This window comes from Sphaeramia orbicularis, chromosome 3, assembly GCF_902148855.1.
Source record: "Sphaeramia orbicularis chromosome 3, fSphaOr1.1, whole genome shotgun sequence".
Lineage (NCBI taxonomy): Eukaryota > Metazoa > Chordata > Actinopteri > Kurtiformes > Apogonidae > Sphaeramia > Sphaeramia orbicularis.
Window position 1 is genome coordinate 18,747,663 of NC_043959.1, and position 27,668 is coordinate 18,775,330.

The 27,668-nt window shown below is 39.1% G+C and overlaps 1 protein-coding gene across 1 annotated transcript in view; it reads left to right on the forward strand.

Annotated features, from left to right (window-relative positions):
- The window catches only part of samd4a (sterile alpha motif domain containing 4A), a 78,022-nt gene that overhangs the window by 21,760 nt on the left and 28,594 nt on the right, over nucleotides 1–27,668 (forward strand). Inside the window, exon 3 of the mRNA XM_030161156.1 lies at nucleotides 20,851–21,459. Coding sequence (XP_030017016.1) covers nucleotides 20,851–21,459 — 609 coding nt within the window. The remainder of the gene's footprint in view (nucleotides 1–20,850; nucleotides 21,460–27,668) is intronic.

Below are 27,668 nucleotides of genomic sequence, written 5' to 3' on the forward strand. Positions count from 1 at the left end.
GCGACAATGTCTGACCGCTACGCTACGCCCCGACCAACATTCACGGAGCGCGTGCACTCCCCCCACAACCCCCAGTGAGTAGTAGCCTCCAGCCATAAAACAGAATAAAGATGATGAAGTCCGTTCTTAATCACTGTAAAAACATGGCAATGTTTTTGTCCCATTCATTATTTAAGAGCACATTCAGCAATTTACCGCTGAAATGTCATATTTATTTCCTTTCTAATATCAATATTGATACCAGTATTGATGTGTTGCATGACTGCGGTACTTAAATAATCAGGTTACAGCTCAAAATTGTACATTGGTATCACTAAATTACTCTGAATCAGTCAATTAATACTGAATTGAATCGATATTGAATCGAATCGAATTGAATCGTGATTAATCGATTCAGAACCTTATGAATCGATATCGAATCGATTATGGAAATTGGCCATGATACACAGCCCTATCCATGATGCACCTTCAGTCTTATGAATGTATACACATAAGCAATATCACAAGACAAAAGGGGAGAAAATAGTAATAACTATAACTATATAAACAGTAGTGAAAAACAGACAATTGCACATTAAAAATAAATACTGAAGTAATAATGATAAGTAATTATGTTATAACATTGTAATCTGTACAATATGTTGTATATATATTAGGGCTCAGCGATATGGCCTAAAAAAATAAATAATATATTTCTTAAGGAAAAACTTGATTTTGGATTCAATTTTCTATCCTCTATTTAAAAGAACACAAGTGCAGCCTGCAAATAAATTGAAAAAACTTTAGCTTTATTGTTTCCAGCTTGAATGGATTGAGACAGACCTTAAAAAAAAAGCAAAGGCAGTCATTGGTTTCAACAAAGTGACACCATGCACCCTCCCTCACATATTTTACAGCAGGGATTTGCCTGTTCCATATCTGATGCTGTGAATCCAAACCAGTTCCAAACGACTGAAGTCATAGAACCATTCTTTAGAATAAGCTGCTCTCTACTGCTTGCTGTCTCTGCCATGTTGTTTGTTGTGACTCTGTGATCCACGTGGGGGAATCGGAGGGAGGGCTCGAGCTCATAGAACTACAGGAACCCAGAAGGACGTGTTGTTGCCGAATTCAAAATACCTATGTTTTTTGCGTGATAGGAAAATAGATTTTCTAAAAATAAAACTCGATGTGACCAACAAATTAGATTTTTGATTAAATCAATTTTTTTCCCAGCCCTAGTGTGTGTGTGTGCGTGTGTGTGTGTGTGTGTCGCTGTTTTACTGTCACAATTTTCCACCTTAAATATTTCCATTTGAGCTGGTTGTGACACTATTTCAGTACAGAAAGGCTGCATAGTACAGCCCCTGTTGTGTTTCCGTTTTCTTTCTTTGTTGAACCTTTGTGTGTCTGTAAACTCTCATCTAACAAAGGCTTCATTCTCTGTGGACAGTGAAGGATTCTGGGTAAAACTCAGGTAAATCACAATTTAGAGAAACATGAAGCATCCTAAACAATGATGTATATTGTATGTTAATGAAAAGTTGGAAACTTACTAAGGACAGTCCCTAACGATGTATAGAAAATAGAATATTTGAAGAAAATATATATTTAAAAACAAAAGATATTACAAGATTAGAAGTCATCATGACTTAGAGAAGGACATTTGAAAATTTGGATAATTCCAGATGTGTTTGTGGACATCAAGATTATGTTTTATCATATTATTATATTTGACACTGTATCAGTTCTTAATTTCTACTAAGAATTTCCCCCTATTGTTCTGGCTTCACTGTGCATTTCATGTTTATATGATAATGTGCTGATCAGATATTTATTAACACAGAATATAATAAAATTACCTGTTCTCACCTCTTATAAAACCGAGACTACCATTTTCATCCTTCTGACCTGACATAATTACATTTGGACTATATCTAAATGAAATAAACACTGGTTTACATGCTCCAGTCTGTACATGCATCTGGGATAGTGTTGTGGTTCATTTAGTACCCAGAATGTGGAGGTTCATCATAAATGAAAACCTTGTTATTATACTCTAATACACCTCCACATTAAGTCCCATAGGTTTGTTCAACACACTCTGTAAAATACCATTAACTCTCTGGTAAAAAAATATACTTAATAAATTTAATACATTTTTTTGTAGCTTCCTTTGGACAATGTCTACAAAGTTTGTTCACAGTTTTGAGAAATTATGCTTTTTGCATTTTTTATTTATTTTCGGAAATTAAAAAAAAAGATGTTTTATAACATGTAAATTGTTACAGATATCAATGTAGTTCCCATTGATCACTGATAGGAAGTCATATATGGACTTTCATTCAATCACTTGAGTTCTCCTCCAGTGAAAGTACTGCCCACTTCTATTGGGAGATTGATCTGCATCCAGACCACAGGACTGGAACATAGATCAGAACCTGACAACTGGGGATGAATTCAAATAGAACATGACACTGACATTCAGGGACACTGGAGCTGTTTTTGACATGTTTGGAGTCGGTTTTACATTGACACCAGGCTGTGATTCCTACTATTAGAGGAATATTAGTGTTGAATTTGCTTTGTCAGCATCTACTCTGCACAGTGATGAGGTTTGTTTGTGTGTTTGTTTGTTGTCATCTGGCCACAGTGATCAGGTGGTTTACACAGACACATCCCAAATGTACCGGAAACTGTTAACTAACCTCACAGTACTCCGTTGAGTGTCCTGCTTCCTCCCAACAGGTACAGAAATAAACCTTTCTTCCAGAAAGGAAAATAATAGTCATTCTTGTAAAAGGAAGGAAAGGTGGGGGTTCGAGGCTCAGAAATGCAGAGGCCTCTAACTGCCATTTCCTTAAATAGAGTTGTGGGCTTCTCCGTCCAGCGCTGGCAGAGTGGAGGCTCACATTCCCAGCATAGCTGCCACTGCCACATTCAGACCCCCACCCCCCCACTCTGTTCCACACTGGAGCTCTGTGTGCACTTCCACAGGTCCTCCTTTAACCCGCGAGGGGGTGGGGGTGGGGGGGTCGAAGTAATGATAGCAAAGAAACACCAACGTAAGGGGGTTTAACACCAGGTGAAACAACGGCATCTGCCTTTAGAAAACAAATGGGATGCATTGGAATTCACTGAAATACACATGGAGGAGGCAAAATGCATTATGGGAAATGTATTTTGACCACAAAAACATGTCGAAATAGCTTTCTGAACAGTTGAGGAGGAGAGACCAATGATGTGGAGCTACAACATCTGTGTTTATTAATGTTCAGTGAATGAAACATGAAAGCAAAATCACAAATTTTGTCCCATGCTAATTCTTATTGTGCAAATTTCATGTTAAGTCTCATTAAAACAATACTGAATGTACATTTTTTTATTTTATATATATATATTATTTATCCATTTAATTGCATTATCATCAGCATTGATGCTTTTTATTAATTTTCAGAATGATTCCATTTAAAAAAAAACAAAAAACAAAACTGTTTGAGTGACTGATTTTGATTTATTGACTAAAGTCAAGGATGTCAAACTCCTTTCAGTTCAGGTTTCAAATTCAGCCCAGTGGGCCGAACCAGTAACATAATAGCATAATGGCCTACAAATAATGTGAACTCCAAACGTTTCTCTATGTTTTAGGGTGAAAAAAGTTACAAAATAAAATTAAGAGCTAAAAAACTGCACTATGAAAATGATTACAACTATAAACTATCCTTTAAAAAATGTGAATAACATGAACAACCCTGAACAAATGAAATTTCTTAAGTAAAATAACACAATATTATGTGTCAGTTTATCATTTCCACGTCCATTATAACTTACAGATCACAATGGATCTACAAATACACAAAACATGTAGTAACAGGAAGAATATTGGTACAATTACACTTATTTCTCTAAGACATTTCAGGTTGTTCATATTTTTTGGTAAATGGATCATTTGTAAATGTAAACATTTTCATGTAATTTTACTTTTTACACTATAACAAAGAAAAATTTGTAGTTGTCATTATTTCTAGGTTTTTCTGATAGTGTTTTACTGGTCTGATCCACTTTGGATTATACTGGTCAAAATTTGGAACCCGAACCACAATTATTTTGACACCATTGATTAATATATTAAGTGTAATTTTTTTCATTTCACAAATTCATCCTATGGGCTGAACTGGACCCTTTGGTGGGCTGGTTTTGGCCCATGGGCCGTATGTTTGACACTCTAGACTTAAATGTTTGGTTTAATAAGGATCTTGTTATAAATAAGGTCGAAGACACAGTTAATTTCCACCTTTTCTGTTCCTTATTTGGCATGGCTAATTTTCATACTACTATGATGATGTTGGAACAGTAGATAGTTGGTGCATAAATATAAACATGTGCATTTGGTCGGCTTAGTTAACCGTTTTATTCATTTGTCAGTAGTGAAACTTCAGTGACCTGTGATGGACTCTTGTTATAATCTCCTTTTTGGATTATTTGCACAGCAGCTGTAAAACAGGACGCTGTCACGTACAGTAGTTATGGTGATGCGTTTCCTCTTCCCGCCCTGGTCGTCGTGGACAGGTGTTTCCCCGGTAACAGTCCGATGGTCTGCTGTTTAAGACATCATGGAGTATAAATAAATAATCCAGTGTTAGCAGGTGTCTGGGCTGTGATGATGAAACGTCTTCCTCTTCCTGCTTTGTTGAGTCTCACAGGACTCTCTCTGTCCGTTGGTGATATCATCTCCTCACCTCCGTCAGCTCCGAATCCATCAAAACCAGTTCAGTCCTGGAACTGGACTGAACACGAGGCAATAAAGGCTAGCATAGACCTCCACCATTCTGATAAAGTTCATTGTTCAGATTTGAAGGCAGTATTGTTTGGGTGAGAGACAGAGTTGTGTTTTTTAATGAAAGGTTTCCTTGTTTTGCTGCTATTCAACAATAAATACAGAACAGTTTGTTGTTTCATAGTAGTAACTCACACCAGACACAAGATATGCCTTGAAATCAGCGTATCAGTAGGATTCTGGTGGTTTATAATGGAGCTGGAGGAGTCTTTGTTCCAGTTTTTATGCAAATGGTTGAAACATTTATCACTGGATTGGATTAGATTAAATTAGATTAGGTTAGATTAGATTATATCAGATTAGAGTGGACTTTATTGATCCCACAGCGGGGAAATTCACTGGTCAAGGCAGTAACAGAATTAAATCCAAATCATAACAGGTTTTGTCTAAAAAGTGAGGGTCACAGGAGGGTCTCCAGGGTCACGATGCTAAATCCACGTACACGAGTGAGCATTTCAGTCAGGGGTGGCAGGGATGGCGGCGTGGGGCCAGCAGGGCTCAGCCAGTTTCCGTCCTACTTTTAATACTATGGGGGTACGGAGCAGTGTGGACTGTGCCGCCTGCGGAAGTGAAAATGAAACTTAACACTCATTTATCTTTTCCCTACCTCCTGAAGCTTTGCAAACTTTCATTTGAGAGGGCAGGATGTTTGTCCCGGACTATTATATATTATACATATGTAATAAGTCTCATCTGATGGTGATGATTTTTAGCTTACCGGCCGACAGGCCGTAAGCTATTGTCGTCATGCAGCATCCGGCAGCGGCGGCAGTGGCATCCATTACAAAAATTTCAATCGTCTTCTTCTCCGAAACTATAATTCTGATTGACTTCAAACTTGGTATACAGCTTCTTTATGATAATGTCAACAAAAGTTAGTGAAATTATTTGGATCCGGATCTGATTCTGGATTTGGTGCCACTTTGAAAAATTTTCCCATTATAAGAGGTAGGACGTGGATTGATCCAATAAATCAGTAAGTATCAATGGTATCAAGTTGGAATTTGAATTTTTTACAGGTCTGATTGGAATATGACCAAAACATGGGCTATTTCTGTAATATTATAAATGCACATAGCTGGGTGATGATAACTGGCATCTGGATACATTTCCCAAAGCTTTTAATTTGGCCGGTAAGCTACAGGGCCATTGGTCCTATTTTTTTGTATGAAATGTATGGTGTGGCGCCAAGGATTTTGCCGTGGCATGCCACAGCAAAACCTTACCAGCAGAAACACAGCAGTATCATATGCTGCGTTTCTGCTACGTGGTACGTGCTCGACTCGGCCTTTTTTGCATTTCCATTATGTAAAAGAACCTGGAATCTGGTACCCAGTACTACTTTTTTAGTACTTGCTCGGCCAAGGTTCCAAAACAGGTTAAGAGTAGGGCTGCGTATCGTGGCCAATTTCCATAATCGATTCGATTTCGATTCATAAGGTTCTGAATCAATTAATCACAATTCGATTCGATTCAGTATCGATTCAATTCAGTATTAATTGATTGATTCAGAGTAATTTAGTGATACCAAAGTACAATTTTGAGCTGTAACCTGATTATTTAAGTACCGCAGTCATGCAACACATCAATACTGGTATCAATATTGATATTAGAAAGGAAATAAATATGACATTTCAGCGGTAAATTCCTGAACGTGCTCTGAAATAATAAACGGGACAGAAACATTGCCATGTTTTTACAGTGGTAAAGAACGGACTTTGTCACCTTTATTCTGTTTTATGGCTGGAGGCTACTACTCACTGGGGGTTGGGAGGGGTTGGGGGGGGGGGGGGGGGGGGGGGGGCATTCCGTGATTGCTGGCCGGAGCGGGGCTGGGGGGTGCACGCGCTCTGTGAATGCTGGTTGGGGCGTAGCGTAGCGGTCAGGCATTGTCGCTCTACTCTTCCTCTAACTCCATACTCAGCCATAGGTGATAGTATGGGTCCAAGTTATTATTCAAAGAACGACCGGCTTCCGCGACTCGCCGGGCGGCCACTTACTTCACACTGTGGGTTCGAGTTTGAGGCCGGAGGACCTCCAGCAGAGGGGGTTTCCCCACCGCGTCTTTTTTGCGAGCGAGACAAAGTCTTCCCCAGGAGTTCGCAAGACGGAGCCGCCCGCGGTTCCGCGTACTCCCGGTCCTGCTCTGAAAAATCGATCTCATCCACTATTAATCGATTACGCAAAATTAAAATGAGATCGATTAAATCGATTTTTTTACCCAGCCCTAGTAAAAAGATACTAAAATGTGATGTGTAAACACTTCAGACCACTGATTGGTTGGAGAGTTGTCTCTGCATCATTGCGTCATCAATGCTTGACACGCCATTAAAAAAAAAAACAGATTTGGAAGTTTACAGTAAAGATACCGGTAGGCTAATCCATGATGACAGCCCACAACACTACACCGTGGTTGGTCAAGGAGGTTCAGATATTTCTGTCCTTGGTGGACGATGAAAATATTTCAGCGTGAGCTTGACAGGGCAACGAGCGAGTTTATCAGCAACTCTCTGAGCAGACGTCACAGAAGTTACGCACAGCGTCACTACAACATCCAGGTACTCTGAAGTCAGTAGTATCCTGTAATGGAAACTGTCTTCAGAAATAGTACCTGCTAGCGTGTTGCTACTAACTGTGTTGTGTTTGTGGATGATGAGGAATGAGACAAGGACTACTTATTCTGGCTGAGGGGAAATTATTTTGATCATCAAAATTATTACAATAGCTTTCCAGCAAAGAAAAAGCGCTTTAGCTTAACTTTAGATAGTAACTTGGCATGTTACATAAAAGTACTCGATAAAAATACGTAAATAAATCTACTCTGAGCTACACGTGCCTCTGTTTAGTGTTTTTCCTGCTTTATAACTCTTTATTTGTTTTACCTCTGGTCACAGGGTCAGGAGGTTAAATTGTGTCACTGAAAGGTCAGAGGTCACGAATACAATTTACCAAAATAAAAGCTCCTTGAAATAAATGCAGAAATAAGTGTCACCATGTCGAAAAACAGCAACAAAAGATGGATTTGGTGAAATATAAAGCAGTCGTACATGGATAAGACGAGCATTGGGTCTCTGTTTGTCCACCCAATGTCTTGATGGACAGGATTGGACTCATGTCTTCACTTCCTCTGGTTGTTGAATTGTTGAAACATTACACAGGGCTTTTCTTTTTCTTTGGGACCAGATGTGGGTGAACACGTCTCTGTCTTCCTCCCCCTCAGTGGTTTGGTGTCAGTAGGTCATGCGTCTTCATTCTCCTCGTCTGTCGTTCGTCCTGTGTTGAATGTCTTGCATCTTCGTCCTGAACGAACCCGCCGGGCGTCCTTCCTTCCTTCCCGTGGTCTCGGCGCTCGTGTCGAGGCCTGCAGGATCCCGCCCGACCCTCGTGTCGGGACATGGACTGTGTTTCTGGGCGGGGTGATGTAGTGCAGAGCATTAGATCACTTACATCACATATTTGTGGAACCACACCTCTCACTGTGTGTATACTCCGACTGAATGAACAACGGCACCACCACTTACCTCACTTTCACTCCTGTCTTCTCTGCTCTGCTTTTCTTTTCAGTTTCTGTGCTTTTACACTGATTGTCTCAGATTTTGCACTTTTGTGTCACTGTTTTGAATACATTCCTCCTTATGCTTGTTTTGTGTTTTCTTTATTTCTTTTTGCATATTTACTTGATGCGACTTTACTTTCAGTCTCATCTTGTTTTCTTTATTTCATTTAAAGGTATTAAAGTTTAGAACTGATCTTTAGTTTTTGGATTTAGTCTTTTAGCTCATGAGGTATTGTGAAGGCGCCATGTCTGGTGTCGTTTTCATCGTTGGCAATTTCTTCAAACATCTTCTCTGATGAAACTACTGATCAGATTAATTTAAAATGTTACATGTATCTTCCTTGGGACAATGTCTACAAAGTTTGTTCACAGTTCTGAGAAATTTAGATTTTTAAATTTTTGAAATACTATAAATGTGCCTTTCCTTATAATGGTCCATATTTTGATGGTTTATAGCATGGAAATGGTTACAGATATAAATGTAGTTACTATGGAGCACTGATAGGAAGTCATATGTGGACTTTCATCTGGGCCTGTGACCTTTGACCTTGTCGTATAGATTTCCTCTATATGTGGTACAGAGTTGGCCTTTTGTATGTTCAAGTTTTTCTTCGTAGTTTTGTATATTGTCAGTATTTATTTTCAGTATAATTTTTTGTGATAGTTTTATAAACAGTCTTTCTTTTTGCACTTTAATCTGCTGCTAAACAGAAACATTTCATTTCATTTCACTTCACTTCATTTTGTTTCATTTATTAAGATCCCTATTAGCGACTGAAACATCAGTTGCTATTCTTCCTGGGGTCTCCTCTACCTTACATTACAATGTTAATTATTTACATTAATTTTACACCATTCTCTCTCTCACACACACACACACATACACACACACACACACACACACACACACAAACAGAGCTGTTCTATTCTATTCTATTCTATAAGTCCAACCATATGAAAGGGAAGGCTCTACAACATTTTCAAGTAGGTAGATAATGGCAAGTTCAGCTGTTTTCACCTGTGAAATATTGACTTTTTTGTCATTTTATATCATATTTTTAACCTATTTGTGTACATTATCACCAGCATTGATGTATTTCATTCAAATTCAGATGATTCTATTTCTTTAAAAAAAGTTTTAGTGTTTGGTATCACTAATAAGAAAACACAAAAACTTTAACTGAGAATATAAATGAAATAAACCCTGAAGATCAAGGCAAACATGTATTAGTGTGTATTAAAATGAGAATATAGCTTTATAAAATACTCCTTTTATTGTCCCAGTCCTGCTTTCCCATCTCACTGAATATGAATCAGAGTCAGAATACTTTATTTATCCCAGAGAAAATTGTTGTGTGTTAGAATTGCATTCAAAAGTAGCAGGAAAGAAATTATCATTACAAAAAATATAGATATACATATATAAAGCTTGGGCAACACGGTGGTGCAGTGGTTAGCACTTGTGCCTCACAGCAAGAAGGTCCTGGGTTCAATTCCAGCACCAGTCGATGGGGGTGGGACCTTTCTGTTTGGAGTTTGCATGTTCTCTCTGTGTGGGTTCTCTCTGGGTACTCCAGCTTCCTCCCACCATCCAAAGACAGGCACTAATAAGTTAATTGGTTAATCTAAATTGCCCATAGGTGTGAATGTGAGAGTGATTGGTTGTCTCTATAATGTTCAGCCCTGCGATTACTGGCGACTCATCCAGGGTGTACCCCACATTCGCCCCTATGTAGCTGGGATAGGCTCCAAGCGACCCCCGTGACCCTAGTGAGGATAAAGCAGGTTCAGAGAATGAATGAATATATAAAGCTCTAAATGTACATATATGTACCCTCCATTAAAACAGCAATGTATACAAGACAGTATATTATCAAAATGATAATTAAAACATATTTATTTAAACAGTATAATAAAGTATAAAATACAGTAAAGTAAATAGTATATAAACTATATACTATAAAAAATATATATAAGTATGCAAAACACTTGTTTAGTTGTTAAAATAATGTAGTTTTACAGTGAAAGTTGTTCTTATTTCCTGTGTTTGTCCATCGTCCTGAGGCTTGGTCGGAGCAACGTCTGTGGTAAATCCTGGCGTGATGTGGGTTCATGTGACGTCTGACCCGATCAGGGCGCTGTCTGTGTTTAGTGTAAACGTCCGGAGGCAGCGGCGGGGGTGTATCCCATCCTGTCGGGGTGAACTCCAGCTGCAGTGTGTGTGGACTGAGCGTGTCCGTTCGGATTCGGTGTGTTCCTCGGCAGCAGCTCTGTGGTATGCCAGCACATTCCCCTCTGCTGAGCTGGAGGATTCACTGGGAAAGCAGGAGCGAGAACTTTTCCTGTCACCCCGCCCGCCTCATCCACAACTCACTCAGCTCTTTTTTTTTTATCTCACCGGCTGATTGGCCATGAGCTACTGTGAAGGCGCTGTGTCCGGCATCGTCTTCATCAATGTCTTCCTCTTCGTTAGCAATTTCTTCATACATGTTCTCTGATGAAACTACTGGGCAGATACATTTAAAATTTTATATGTTTCTTCCTTGGGGCAATGTCTACAAAGTCTGTTCACAGTTTTGAGAAATTAAAATTTTGGAATTTTTTGACAAATTTTTGAAATATGGAAAAATTTGTCTTACAATGGTCCATATGATGATGGTTTATAATATGTAAATGGTTACAGATGTCAATATAGTTACTATTGATCACTGATAGGAAGTCAAATATGGACTTTCATTTGGGTCCATGACCTTTGACCTTGAGTGACCTTGAAAGATCAAACTTAGAGCTACGTATGACTTTTGTTACCAATTTTTAATCAAATCTGTAAAACCCAAGTCATAGCCTAAGTATCACCAATCCGTAAGTCCTTCTGTGATTATGCACCTGAATCTCTTCCCTCACAGCGAACAAGTTTGAAGTGTACTCCACCATAAACAATGGTGACACGGTGGTGCAGTGGATAGCACTCGTGCCTCACAGCAAGTCGATGGGGGTGGGGCATTTCTGTGTGGAGTTTGCATGTTCTCCCCGTGTCTGCGTGGGTTCTCTCCAGGTACTCCAGCTTCCTCCCACCATCCAAAGACAGGCACTGATTGGTTAATGGGTTAATCTAAATTGCCCATAGGTGTGAATGTGAGAGTGATTGGTTGTCTCCATATGTCAGCCCTGCAGTGAAATAGAGACATGTCCAGGGTGTACCCCGCCTTCCCCCATAAGTAGCTGGGATAGGCTCCAGAGACCCCCGTGACCTTAGTGAGGATAAACCAGGTTCAGAAAATGAATGAATGAATGAACTCCACCATAAACAGTCCATTTGTTTACAGAGCTGGTTGGTCACTTGGGCATTTGTGGAAATTTGTCGTGACGTGCATTGTGGGAAGCAGAGCTCCACGCAGCTGCAGTAGCAAGAAGCTATGAGAAGCTAGCTACCCCTTCCCACAATGCACGTCGTGTCAAATTTCCAAAAATGCCCGAGTGACCTACCAGCTCTGTTTGTAAACACATGGACTGTTTTTGGTGGAGTACACTACAAAATTGTTCACCGTGAGGGAAGAGATTCAAGTGCGTAATCACGGACAGACTTACGGATTGGTGATAGTCGGGTTATGACTGGGGTTTTACAGATTTGATGAAAAATTGGTAACAAACGTCATACGCAGCTTTAAAGTCACCAATGTCTAGATTTCCACAGTCTTCTTCAAAACTACTGATCGGATTTATTTCAGATTTTATACGTAGCTTCCTTCGGATAATGTCTGCCAAGTTTCTTCACAGTTTTGAGAAATTTAGATTTTTGACAAATTTTGGAAATATTAAAAATGTGTCTTTACTTCTAATGGTCCATATTTTGATGGTTTATAACATGTAAATGGTTATAGATATCAGTCTAGTTCCTATTGATCACTGATAGAAGTCATATATGGACTTTGATTGAAAGAGTTGAGTTCTCCTCCAGTGAAAGTCCCGCCCACTTCTATTGTTAGATTGATGTGCATCCAGACCACAGGACTGGAACATAGAACCGAACCTGACAACCTCATACATTTAACCTGGTACTGATTCTTAATAGAACATGACGCTGACATACAGGGACACTGGTCTTATTTTGTAGTGAATCCTCCACTTCCTCATGTGGTGTTTTCTCCTCCGTCCCCCGTCCTTCAGTCTAATCCAGGACTCATCCATCTCCTGTGGTGTTTGTCCTCCATCCGTCGACCTCCACCTTCCCCTGGTTGAGGCTGTGTTTACTGTCGTCACTCAGGCATATGGATGTCCTCGAACGCGGCATCCGAGTCGCTGTTGGATCAACAGCAGCGTCACAGAGGCCTGATGTTTGTTTTACTAACAGAAGAAACACACGAACGCTGGGTTTTCACTGTGACTGACGTGAAACTGGAAGTGAACTGCATTGGCTCGAACACCCTGTTTGATCACAACCCACCGATATTCAGAAGACACGGGAAATATTCACATTCTAGAAGCTGGAATCAGTAGTTTACAAATACGATCAGTCAACTTCACAGTGACCATGTTTGTGAGGATGTGAATCAGTGAAACTCAACTGATCTGAAGGCTTTACCTGTTGAACCTCCTGCGTCTCCACTGTTGTGGTTTTGTGTGAACTGTCTGCATGTCTTTCGTCCCTTCAGCGCGGCCTTATCTGTTGTGTTAGCTGCCTTGGCTTTGTGCGCCGTCGGTTCATCTATATTTAGCAGCAGAGGAATCATGTGTCCAAACCATGTCCACCAGTGTGTGTGTGTGTGTGTGTGTGTGTGTGTGTGTGTGTGTGTCCATGTACATAACCACTGTGTAACAAATGAGCTAAAACCATCACATTGTTTCCACTATTGTCACTCGTGTCTTGTGATTAGGGTCAAATGTGAAGAGGACGCTTCAGGGTCAAAGTTAAACCCAGGTGACGTCTGCAGGGTCCTAATGCCCCCAGAGCACCTCATTAAACACTGAAACCAGCAGGTGGTCTCATGGGGCATCCATCCTTCTCCTCTTCCTCCTCCTCCTCCTCCTCCTTTTTCTCCTCCTTTTCCTCTTCCTCCTCCTCCAGCTTCTTCTTCTCCTCCTGCTTCTTCTTCTTCTCCTCTTCCTCCTCTTCCTGCTTCTTCTCCTTCTCCTCCTCCTCTCCTCCTCCTCCAGCTTCTTCTTCTCCTCCTGCTTCTTCTCCTTCTCCTCCTGCTTCTTCTCCTCCTTTTCCTCTTCCTCCTCCTGCTGCTTCTTCTTCTCCTCCTTTTCCTTTTACTCCTCCTGCTGCTGCTTCTTCTTCTCCTCTTCCTTCTCTTCCTGCTTCTTCTCCTCTTCCTCCTCCTCCAGCTTCTTCTTCTCCTCCTCCTCCTCTTCCTCCTCCTCCTGCTTCTTCTTCTCCTCCTTTTCCTCTTCCTCCTTCTGCTGCTGCTTCTTCTCCTTTTCCTCTTTCTCCTCCTGCTTCTTCTTCTTCTCTTCCTCATCCTCCTTCTTATCCTTCTCCTTCCTCTGCTCTCCTTCTCCTGCTGCTTCTTCTTCTTCCCTTCCCTCTTCTCTTTCTTCTCCTTCTCCTCTTCCTCTACCTCCTTCTCCGTATTCTTCTCCTCTTCCTCCGCTTCCTTCTTCTCCTCCTGCTTCTTCTCCTTCTCCTTCTCCTCCTCTTCCTCCTTCTTTGTCTCCTCCTCCTTCTTCTCCTTCCCCTCCTCCACCTCTTTGTGCTTCTACTTTTCTTTTTTTCTCCTTTTTCTCTTCCTCATCCTCCTGCCTCTTCTCCTCTTCCTCCTTCTCCTTCTTCTCCTCCACCTCCTCCTTCTTCCTCTCCTCCTCCTCCTTCTCCTTTATTTTCTTTTTCTCCTTCTTTTCCTCCTCTTCCTCCTCCTTCTTCTCCTCCTTCTCCTTCCTCTCCTCCACCTCCTTCTACTTGTATTTCCTTTTCTCCTTTTTCTCCTCCTCTTCCTCCTCCTACTGCTTCTTCTTCTCCTTCTTGCTTCTTCTCCTCTGCCTCCTTCTCCTTCCTCTCCTCCTCCTTCTCCTTGTCTTTCTTTTTCTCCTTCTTTTCCTCCTTTTCCTCCTCTTCCTCCTCCTCCTTCTCCTTCCTCTCCTTCTCCTCCTTCTCCTGCATATATAAATCTGACGTTTCGCTGAATGTGCAGTGATTATCTGCCTTATGTTTGTGTTGTTCTGTCTGTAAGGTGAGAAGGTCGACCATGGGGGGGGTTGTTGGTGTGGACAGGGGTGGTGGGGGGGATATGACAGAGGCAGAATTCTCTTGTATTTGGTCGCTTGGTGCCAGGACTCGATGGCACTGGGAGTTCACAGCAGAGAAACGCTGCGTCAGCCTCCGACACATGACTTTCTCTGTCTGAGGTTTCACAGTTTGGGTCTGACTTTCCTTTTCAGCGTTCAGCTGTGATTCATGACTTCCCAGCATGCCCCCGTGTCCCTGTGTGGCACAGTTAAAACTCTTTACCTCAGAGTGGGCTTCTTCTTCTGTGTGTTTTCACTGTTACTGAGTGGAAACCTTCTCAGCCCTCGGAGCGTCACCATCAGATTCAGATTGATTCTTATCTGTTCAGTAGGATCCATCCTCTGAGCTGAAAATCCGACATTCAACCAGTGGAAGTTTCATCAGTCTGTAGTTCAGTATTGATTTTTCTGACTTTTTCCTGTCATTTCCATAGTGTTTATTATGAAATTATGATGCAAACAGTAACTGAATGTTCTTGTCATCTCTGTGTTCTGTTATATTTGAATTTTATAATATTTTCAATTTAAATCTGGGTGATGTGAACAATAAAAAGGTTCAGATTAGAACAGTTCATGAATAATCTATCAGTTTATTAGCAGGTATCTTTTTTAAGAGTTGGCTGGCTTTTCTTCAGGGTGGAAGGAGATGTTTGTTTCATTTCATAGAGACGTGCAACTAATGCTTATGACACTGAAAATTCTGTGGTTTATTTGTGATAAAACCAGTTTTTGTTGGTTTTCTTGTTTCCTTTTTACTTCCTCATCTTTGTCCTTGTCATCTCCATCGCGACTTGAATTGATAAACTTGATTATTTGACTTAAAGTATTAAAAGGTCTTTAATTATCCTGAATACATATCAAATCATTATTTTCTGTTGGTTTAATTAGTTCTTAAGAATAGTTGGAAAAACCTGGTAGTTGATTAAAGATCCAACAAGATTAAAATTACATGAAAGACATAAAAGCCAAAACAAGCCAAAACAATTCAATACTTTTTATTTTGATTTAATCGGATTAAAGAAAGGTATTAATTATTATTATTATTATTATTATAATTATTATTATTATTATTATCATTATTATTTGTGATTTTATTCTTTTTTATGATCAGAAACAGAACATTGAAGAATTTAATGAAGGTGAAATAAGAAAACCCTAAAGACAAAAACATTTTTTTAAAATTTTCTATGAATATTTGTAAAATATATCATGTTAGTAACAATTATAGTCCTGTTTTAAACTCTACTAATGATTTTCCACCATTTATAGGGTTTTATATATGATTTATATTTCATATATATATTATATATATTTATATATATTATATATGAAGTGGAAAGTGGAGAAACAACAGCAGAGATCTGATATGTTCTAGATCAGCGACAAGACAAACGTTGTTTGCCGCCTGTGAACTACGGTTGTTCTAAAACACTGACACTAGCTCTGTCTGTCTCACACACACACACACACACACACACACAGTATAATAGAGGAATAGAACCCGGGAGTTGGAAGTTGGAAAGGAGTTGAAAGGATGTAAAGTTTCACTTTAGTTTCACGCCAGCGTTAGTTATGTTAGTTATGGACCGAACCCCCACGTATCCCCCGCCCGCGCACGCCTCCGACAAAAAAAAAAAAAAAAAAACCCTCTGTGTTTTTGACAAGTCGCACCCTGCGCGCACACACGCACACACACACACACACACAAGTACACAAAGTGTCCTAAACAGTTTTTTCGCTGTCCTAGAATAAATAATTAGGTTAATTTATTTGTCAGTGTTGCTCTTCAGTTTGTTAAAACAGAATACCAGTTTGCCCACTTCTTAATGTTGCACTTCATATGGAATTTTTTTGTTATTTTTATGCAGAATGTGAACTGACAGAACTGTGATTTGATTTTTGTTGTTTGTTCAAAACTCCCTTTCAGGGAAAAGTGCAATGCTAATGTTTAAAATACATTTAGTAATATTTTATTTTCTATTTGATTTATAGGAGCAGAATTATATTATTCCTGTTTTTCTATATTCTATTGTCTCCAAAAATTTGTGGAAGAATGTTCAAAAATTCATAAATGCGTTAAAGACATTTTGAGGGGTTTTCTTTCTTCCCGTACCGAACCGAAAAAAACCGAACCATGGCTTTCAAAACCAAAAACGTACCGAACTTAAAATTTTGTGTACTGTTACAGGCCTTGTTTGTACACCTTTCATAACATTCATAAACCATTCATAACCTGTTCATAACCCATTCATAACTTACATAAACTGTTCATAGCCCTTTTATAAACCGTTCATAACCTTTTCATACCCATTCATTACCTGTTCATAGCCTGTTCATAAACCGTTCATAACCCGTTTATATCACTTTCATAACCCATTCATAACCCACTCATAGCATTCATAAACTGTTCATAATCCATTTATAACCTATTCATAACCTGTTCATAAATCGTTCATAACCTTTCATAACTGGTTCATTACCCGTTTATAACACTTTCAAAACTCATTTAGAACTTATTCACAACCTGTTCATAACCCATTCATAACCCACTCATAGCATTCATAAACTGTTCATAATCCATTTATAACCTATTCATAACCTGTTCATAAATCGTTCATAACCTTTCATAACTGGTTCATTACCCGTTTATAACACTTTCAAAACTCATTTAGAACTTATTCACAACCTGTTCATAACCCATTCATAACCTGTTCATAACTTTTCATAACCGTTCATAACCCATTCATAACACTTTCATAACCCGTATATAACCTGGTTATAACACATTTATAACAGTTTTCATGACCCCGTTCATAACCTGTTCATAACCCATTCATAGCCCTTTCATAACCTTTTCATATACATTCATTACCCGTTTATAACCTATTCATAACCCTTTCATAACATTCAGAACCTGTTTATAACCCATTCATAACCCTTTCATAACCTGTTCATAAACATTCATAACCTTTTTATAAACCGTTCATAACCTGTTTATAACCCATTCATAACCTGTTCATAACTCATTCATAACCCGTTCATAACCCTTTCATATCCTGTTCCTAACCCATTCATAAACTTTTGTGTTTTCTCCTCTGTTTCTGTTTCTCTCTCTTGGTCTATTTGTCCTAGTAGTTGACCTTTGACCTCTGCCGGGCGTGACCTCTCTCTGAGTGGTGAGAGATACTACATCTCTGTTCACTCCGAGGACCACCACTTGACCTTTGACCCCGCAGGAGCGGTGTGAAGTGGCGTTCCTCTGAAACGCTGTGCTTCTGTCAGCGATCTTCCGGAGGTTTCAGTGCATGTTAATGTTTTCCAGTCACTTGGAAATCCAGGAGTTTGACTCATGGAACAGTTGGTGTTGGTCGACGGTCTGGGGCTTGCCTCATTCAGAGGAATGAAGGATTACATCATGAACCCCCCCCCCCGTCCCCCCCCACCCGTCCCCCCCCCCTCAGATCAGCCCCTCCTCCCTCTCAGTCTGACTCTGTCTTAGTCCAGATCCACATGAAACAAGGCCTGTTCAGATCTGTCTAAAACAGATCCATCACTGATGATCACATCACATTTCCTGTTCCATATGAAAATACAGGATAAAACACAGCAGAGGCTTTTATTTCAATAAGAACCACCTGGATTTGAGATGATGTAAATTCAACCCACTGTGCTGATGCAGAGATGAGTATTTTTTCATCTTTTACCAACAGACAACGACATCGGATCTAAAAGGAAGTAATATTGTCAGTATAACTTTGGTACAATAGTTTTATACAGTCTTTCCTTTTGCACTTTAATCTGCTGCTAAACAGAAACACAGATAAACTAATTTACACTGTTCTTGTGACAGTGACAATAAAGATCTATTCTATTCTATTCCATTCGGTTTTGTTCGATGCTCTTGTATTCTGTTCTATTCTATACTGTTTTATTCTATTCTGTTCTGTTCGATGCTCTTTTATTCTATTCTATTCTATTCTATTCTATTCTATTCTATTCTATTCTATAGTACATTAAAGCTGTAATACCCCTGACGGCCACTAGGGGCAGCTCCAGGTGGCTCCAAAGCTCCTCTGTCTTAAAATAAGTCCATTATTTATTCCAGGAATCATTGTGGTCTCATGTGTTTAATTTGGACCCTCTGATAACCAGTCTGGTCCGTCTGTAAATTTGTCATTCATTAATTAAACCTCAGGGTAAATTAAAGCTTTTACGTTTGTTGTGTTTTATTTTATTTAGTAAATCACATATTTCCTGATGAACTTTTTCTCTGTAATTGTGGATCAGATGCCAACTGTGTTCAACATATTTTATAACTTTAGGTTATTTTATGCTATTTTAATTCTTTTACTTATCTTAAATTCAGTTTGCTCTGATTCTCCTCTTTGGTTTTACACTTTATTTCTATACTATTTGATTCTGTGTACATTATGTTACTATTTTTAAGGAGTTTTGTGGTTTTTATCTGGTTTTAGGCTGGTTTATGGCACTGATTTCAGGTTTCTATTCTCGTACTATTTTATTGTTTCAGTTAATTGTAATCATAATTATAATTGTTTCTCTTGTGTGTCTTTGTCTTAATTGTTTCATGATGGTTTATTATTGATTCATTCAGATGGTTGGTTGTTGGCTTTGTCTTGTGGATCATTATTGTATTTAGTTGGTTTCATATTCTACTTCACACTTTGTGCAGGAATAAAGCTTTGATAATATGGTTTTATAACATAACACTTTTTCATATTTATTGTTTATTTTAATTTTCTTTTGTTATTTCATTTGGATTTTTTAAAAAATGGTTGTAATTTTATTATTGTAAGTTATCACTTTTTAAGATAAAATATAGTTTTTATTTTTATTCTTGCTTGGAGCTGTCATCCTGACCTGGTGGTGTTTGTATTCCCGGCCCAGGATGAACAGGCTCCAAACAGTGACAGACTCTGACAACAATAGAGCTCGCTGACCTCCAGGTTGTGTATTTATATTTAGAGCCGTAACAGCAGCAGCCGACTCAGAGTTTAGACAAAGAACCAAACAGGAGGATGACGGTGCACCAAGCGCTACGTCATCTCAGATCAACCGTTTTTGACTCCTCATATGTAGGAGCAGCTGTTCATCACCAACCACATGTACAGTGGATGTAGACCTGGAGGGGTCTGCACATAACGCCTCAGGTGGTTCTAAGACACCTCCTACTTTCATGTCTCTTTTGGATTATGGATACCTTATTTATATGAATGCGTCATCACAGGGCTTGTATGTTCTTGATACTGTATATCTGGAGATTATATATATATATATATATATATATATATATATATGCTAGAAGTTCATGCAATAATTCTCTCTTCTTCCAATAACAATGCAATATTTATTTAAACATAAATGCACTATTTTTGTAGATTTCTTTATAGATATACATATTGTTAATATTGTGCCTATTCATGTCTGTTTTATTTGTTTCTACTTTTAGTTCTGTTCTTATTTTACTTTTTTTTTTTAAATTAAAAATATACATTCTATTTTTTTATTTTACTTTTTAGTTTTTTATTTAAATTTTATATTTGCTCTATTCTTATTTTCTTACATCTTGTTTTTTTTATTCTAATCGTTGCACTGACTGGAGTAGCACTAATAATTTCGTTGTACACGCAATGACAATACAAGCTATTCTATTCATCCATCCATCCATTTTCTGCCACTTATCTGGGGCCGGGTTGCAGGGGCAACAGTCTAAGTGGGGATGCCCAGACTTCCCTCTCCCCAGACAGTTCCTCTAGCTCTTCCAGGGGGATCCCAAGGCGTTCCCAGGCCAGCCAAGAGACATAGTCTCGCCAGCGTGTCCTAGGTCTTCCCCAAGGTCTCCTCCCAGTATTCTATTCTATTCTATTCTATTCTATTCTATTCTATTCTATTCTATTCTATATTTGTGCAAACTCTGAGGCCTGTGACAAACCTCAGAGTACCATAATAGAATAGAATAGAATAGAATAGAATAGAATATCTTTATTATATGCAGTAGTACCATCCTATCTGTGCATCATATAAAACCTGCTACAAAATAAATGGGTAAAAAACCCAAGCAGAAACTCATCCATCACTCATCCAAACATGCAGGTCATCTGCTGGTTTTAAACCTCTGTCTTCAATCTTTCTTCAGTTTTAGTTTCATGTTCTGGTTCTCCGACCAATGTTCAACCACCATGTTCTGAGTTTTGTCACTGATGAGTTTCTTCCTGTTTCCTGTTTCCTCCAGGCGTGATCAGCCAATGGCAGACTGAGCCTAAGGAGCGTGTCATCTCCCTGGTGCTCACCCACCTGCCGCTGCTCAAACCCGGTAACGTGGAGGCCAAAGGGGAGTACATGCGTCTGCTGCCTCGCATCCTGGCCCACACCATCGAGCACGGCCACTACCTGGAGGAGTCTCGCCAGCTGCTGTCCTACGCTCTCATCCACCCGGCCACGTCTCTGGAGGACCGGGCCGCCCTGGCGCTGTGGCTCAACCACCTGGAGGAGAGGGCTGCCGCCCGGGGGGACTCCCTGGAGCGGCCCCCGCCTGCCGGGCCCCACCACCACGCCCACCACCAGTCCACGCCTCCGTCCACCCTCAACTCCTCGGGCTCGTCGTCGTCGTCCTCCTCCACCAACACCTCGTCGTCGGGGAACCTGTACTCCCTGCACCACCACCAGCGCTACGGCTCCGACGACCGGCTCAACGGCTGGCAGAGCTCCAGGGACTCGGGCCTAGGCGGAGGCTGGCATCAGCAGCACCAGGGCTGTGAGAATGGACACCTGCTCCTTTACCCATCATCCTCTGTGCCAGCGACCATCAACACAGTGGGAACCGGTGGAGGCGGAAACGCCAGTAAGTCAATGGGCTACGTTACAAGTCATTTCACCCACATCTATTAGCACTTCTAAATGAATTAGCAAAAGAAGACATGAATTTCCACATTTATACAGGGTTTTTTCGAGGTGACAGGCAACAGCCCCTTTTCCACCAACATTTCCAGGAATTTATTTACCTGGGTACCTGTTTAGCCAATGACGCAATAGTTTGTTGAACTGTGGAAACTTCTTTTTCTTTGCTTTCAGTTTCTTTATTAGCTTGAACCAGAGAGCTGGAGGAATGTTGGACAAAAGGCTTGTATGTGTCCTTAAGGTACCTGGGTAACTGAATTATCAGACATCATGTGAATTTCCAAATTTATGCAGATTTCCTTTAGGGGTGAGAGGCATTAGTCCAACCATTTTCCACCAACATTTCCTGGAACTTTTATTTCAGATAAATTTACCAGGGTAAAAGAATTCCTGGTAATCTGTGTGGTTCTGATTGGTATGGGTCAGTGGTAAAAGACACTGCACTACTCCCCCAATCCAGTAGGTGGTGCTAACAAGAAGCATGATGATGCCATAAACGGCTACCGACACACGCCAGGAAGGAGGACGCTTCTGTTGTTCCTCGTGTTTTACTATTTCACAAATAAAACTATGTGATCTGCACAGAAAAGATGCAGACATCCTTGGATTTGTCCCGTCCAAAGAGGACAACATAATGTCAGAATGTTTTTCATACATATTGATTTATTTAATTTTAGGTTTTGTTTTGGGTTTTTTTGTATTTCATCACCTTCAGCCATAAACAAAAATACCAAATACTCAATAACTGTCATATACTTTAACTCTTTAAATGTCATGTTTGTAATGTAAGCAAACTATATTTTTTGATACAGAACCCCCCCCCCCCCAATATACTACCTGAATATTGGAATACTTATTCTCAGATTTTTTTCATCCTGGCATATGTCAGTGATTAACAGTAACATTGGTTAATATGCATTATTATTTTTTTATTTGTGGTCAAATGTTAAATGCTAAATTGTGTCAATGCACATTTTTTTACTCACAGGAGAAGAGTGTTCGTGTGGGAATTTTCCAGTGTTTATAATGTGCTGATTTTAGTGGCTGGGTCAGAATTTTAAAAATCATGCCAAAATGAACAACTTTTGAATTCTGACCTAAAACAAATTGTGAAAAATGATATGACCTTTTATAACATGAAGTGCAAAGTGTGCATAATATACTCAGATACCGGAAGGTAAAACATGGAGGGTAAACAGAAGTACGGAACACTGACAGTGTGTTCCACCAATCAGCACACAGCCCCACCCCCAAGAATTTTAGGAATATAGAAAGTCCCGCCCCCCTACAAGGAACTTTAATCAGAGAAAGTTTGGGGTCGAGGGAAAGTTTTTTTTATACCTGGAAATTTCAGTGGAAACTTGTCGAGGTTTTTCAAAGTCCAGGGTAAAAGCTAAAAGTTCCTGTGCTGGGATCATGAATGAACTTCACTAGAGGTTTCAGGTATCTGCTTGAGAACATTTCACCTGTATCCCCAACATTTCAGTGCAAATATTTGTACTTTACTAACGTTCTCATTACTGTCATTACTCTGAATACCGCCACAGCGAGGCCACGGCCCAGTCAATTCAACTAAACTGTACTCGGAGCAGGATATTTCCAGACAAGAATGCAAGAGCTCTGTTATTTTTTTCTGGGAGATGAAAGAAACAGCTGAGGGTTTATAAATACAGACACATTTAAAGCCTCGCTCACTTCTCCAAGAAAGATCCTCTTGTATTTTTGACCACGTGCGGTTTGTACAAAAGCCTTCAGTTACCTCAGACTTATGGTGGTGGACGCTTCTGGAAAACAGACATGACTGGAGGTCGCCTTCAGGTCTGGCCGGTTCGGAACAAAATCAGTGTTAATATCAGTCAGGATCACGGAATCACAATGAACATCAGATCTTTACCTCTATGCAGGGTCATATGTAGTTTAATTCAATGGTATCAAAGTCATTTTAGTTCAGGGTCATATTCAGTCCAATATGATCTCAAGTGGGTCAAACCAGTAAAATAATAACACAATAGCCTACAGATAATGACGACTAAAAGTTTTTCTCTTTGCTTTAGTTTAAAATCATATCAATCATTCATTCATGCTTTAGTTTAAAATCATTTCAATCATCAATCATTTAAAATCATCAAAATATGAAGATCTTTACATTTACAAACTATCCTTTCACAAAAAAGACGTGAATAACTTGAAAAAAATTTAAATTTTGTAAATACATGCAACGCTACTAAGCAACTACAAACTTTTCTGTTTGTTTTGGAGGGAAAAAAATAACATTACACGAAGAAAATGTTTACATCTACAAACTATCCTTTAAAAAATGTGAATAAAATTAAGAACTGTGTACAACCTGAAATAAGTTGAAGGAATTAAGTTGAAATATAAGTGCAGTTTTAATAATATTATACCTCAGTGTATCATTTACATATGTGCATTAAAACTTACGGATCACAGTGGATCTACAAATACACAGAACATTTAGTAACGGGCAGAATATTGGTATAATTACACTTGTTTTTCAACTAAACTTGAACAACTACACCAGTGGTTTCACACCTTTTTTGGTTCGTGACCCCATTTTAACATCACAAATTTCTGGTGACCCCAAGACATTCAAAACGAAGACATATTTTTTTTGCTAAAATTCATTCGTTTTTGATCATGTAATAGTTTGCTATACTATGTTGCAAATAAATGTGAATTTTAGAGGACATTTAGTCAATATAATGTATATTATTATGGATGGAGGCAGAAAAGCCAGGTGTAGATTACTGCACAAAGTGAGAATTTGATTTTCCTTGGTCAGGAAATGTGCAGTCAGTCCAGCTTGGATTTACAAGGCTGACAATTAATACTGAACAAACAAGAACTCAAACTATGAATTATGAAAGAGCTGCAGCATCTGAAACTGACCACAATGAACATTTGAAAGACAAACACTACCACAGTGCTTCAGTTTCAGACTCACAGTTTGTCTTGTCTTCTATGGATTGGGATTGTCTCTGTCAACTCAACATATATTTTTTATTAGTAAGTTTTTTTTAAATTATTTTTATCAATTACTATAAATTTCAGGCGACCCCACATGGGGTCCCAACCCCAAGGTTGAAAAACACTGAACTATACGGTTATTCATGTTATTCCCTTTTTTGTGAAACAGTAGTTTGTAAATGTAAATATTTTCATGTAATTTTACTTTTGTTAAGTAAAACATTTGCAGTTTAACTGGACTGTAACTAAAATGGTTTTGATATCCTAGTTTTGGCATTTCACAAATTCGTCCCAAGGGCCGGTTTTGGGCCATGGGCCGTATGTTTGACACCCCTGTTTGATCACAGTCAGGACCTCTCTGTGTGGAGTTTACATGTTCTCCCCATGTTTTGGAGACCCCGACCCCCTCCCACCATCCAAAGACACCCACCTTAACAGATCCAATAATCAACTACAACAGTTCACCTCTATATTTCTGATCTGTCCAGGGTCAACACCACCCCTTCCTCTTCCACTGTAGTTCAGTGTCAGCTACGTTAGGCTCTGACCCCACAGAGAATTAAGAGGTGACAGAAAATGACTGATATCGGAATATAAACATGTCCTCGTCAAGATGCAACAGGAGAGACTGTCCTAAAGTACTATGGTAAAAGTAGAAGTACTGATACAACATGTTTACTGCAGTAAAAGTGAAAAAGTCCAGTCTGTTTGAAGGGCGTTTATGGTGCATGTGGAATTAAAACTCACATCATATTAAGCCTCCGGTACTCAGGTGAGTATATTATGCACACTTTGCAACGTATGTTACAAAAGGTCATATTATTTTTCACAATTTGTATTGGGTTAGAATTCAAAAGTTGTTCATTTTTGCATGATTTTTGAAATTCTGACCCGACCACTAAAATCAGCACATTGTAAAGAATGTTTAAAATTACTGCACTAACACCTTTCTCCCAAGTGAGTAAAAGATGCACACTGACACGTTAGCATTTAAAGGGCTCGTATTTATGTAAACCCACTTTTCTTAGTCTGTGGTTCATTTATTTGTGTGTTTGGACCCTAATAGTTCATACAGTTTGAATTTGAACCCTCCAGCTGCTGAAAAACTATTTTTATATTCATTCCAGCAAAAATCCAGTGGATTTCTACAACCTGTTTTCATTCTTGCTTAATTTCTTATGTCTGTAACTCGTTACGTCACAACATTTGCACATATAAGGTCCAGACTTGAGACGAACATTTCTCCAGTATTTCTCCATAATTGTTTGTCAGCAGCAGTGGTTGTAGTCCATACTGAAAATATGTCCAAACTTGGAGCCCATTACCTAAAATGTTCAGTTGTTGGTTGAACAGGACAGAGCAGCACAGCCGACAACCTGGAGGGGGCGGGGCCTGAAGTGGCTCATGTGCATTTAAAGGGCCAGCGCTCCAAACCACCTTTCTGGTGTCATTACTCAGAAATAGGGTTGAAGATGGACCTGTGGAGTTGAATGAATGAAGAATTCAGACCCAAACAGAGTATTTACAGTTTATGCAGACCACAGGGAAATGTTGGAAAATGAAGAATTCCATTTAAAAAAGAAACATAATAATAATAATAACAATAATAATAATAATACATTTTATTTGTATAGGGCTTTTCATGGAACTCAAAGACACTTTACATACAGCAGATAAAAACAAAAACCAAACACATTAAAAACAGATAAAAGCAGGTGCAGAAGGCAGGTATATAATATAAAACAGTAAATATCACTCCTTTAATATTTAACCTAACACAGAAAGTAATAATGCATACTAACCAGTGCTGGTGTTAATCATTGACTTACTGTATGCCAGGATGAAAAAATCTGGAGAAAAAAAAATCCCATTTTTATGTAGAATATTGGTGTGTGTGTGTGTGTTTTTTTTTTTGGGTCAAAAAATATGGTGTGTTTACAGTACAAACATGGCATTAAAAGGATTTAAAAAATATGACCGTTATTGAGTGTTTAGGTGTTTATGGTTCAAGCTGATGAAAATCCCCCAAAAAAGTTAAAAACAAACCGTATGATAATAAACATTGTGACAGATTTTGTGCTTTTGGTGATTAGAAGGACGTCTAGGGGTGGGATTCCAGAGAGTTAGTATCTGTAGAAAGTATATATTTGTGTTATAGTACAGGGAATAAAAGGAATAGGTGATGTAAAGCACAGCTACTCATTTAATTCTAATTTAATTCTATTTTAAGACGGATGTATCAGTAGTTATATGTGCATCACAACTGGTCCCGTCCCTTTCTCTAGGCATCATGTTTGTCCACTATTGTCCAGCTTCATCACTGACACAACATCCTCTTAACCCCCCCTGGTCGCCCCCCCTCCATACTCTACGGTCCTCGCCCAAGCCACAGTGCACATACCATCCATCCTTTCCCTTGTAAGGCAGCCTTTGTGGGGGACTGTATTTAGGGAAAATGGCTAATATTTAGGGACTGGAACTTGTAATGTTAGCTGGGACCTATTTTAAACAGGGCCCATGAAGTCCTATACATAGCGCCGGCAGTAAGAGGACCGCATATAGGACGAGGAGGAGAGAGCGCAGCAGCCTCCCGTCACAGCGGCGACACAAAAAGCTCTTTGGCTCGACACCTTTTTATTCTGTTTACCTCCTTCAGCAGCAGAATGGACGCTGGAAAACCTTAAAACACACAGGTTGAATATGTAACTAAACTGAATATACACTATTTGGACAAAAGTATGTAGACATGTTGAATTCAGGTGTTTCTTTTCTAACAGGGGTCTGGGATACTAAACAATAATAACTAATGTGAGAATGTAGTTTTATAGCATGGTTTTCATTTTTCAGCCCTTGTAAATTTGAACATTTTCGGTGACTGTAAACTTAATATGTTTGGGCTGTGGATCCAATCAGACCTTTGAGGATGTTGTTTTGTGTGTCATTGTCTGATATTTTAGAACAAAGTTTTGTCTTTAAAAAGTTATTATGTTAATTTTTCAATTCTAAATCACGATATGACATCAACAGTCGAACAGAACCTATACCTGTCAATGCAGGAAAAAAATGGTAATCAACAAAAGAATTCTTTGAATAAGAAATGCTTGAATACAAATCAGAGAGAATGATTTATTGATGAGTAAAGCAAACGATTAATTGACTAAATAA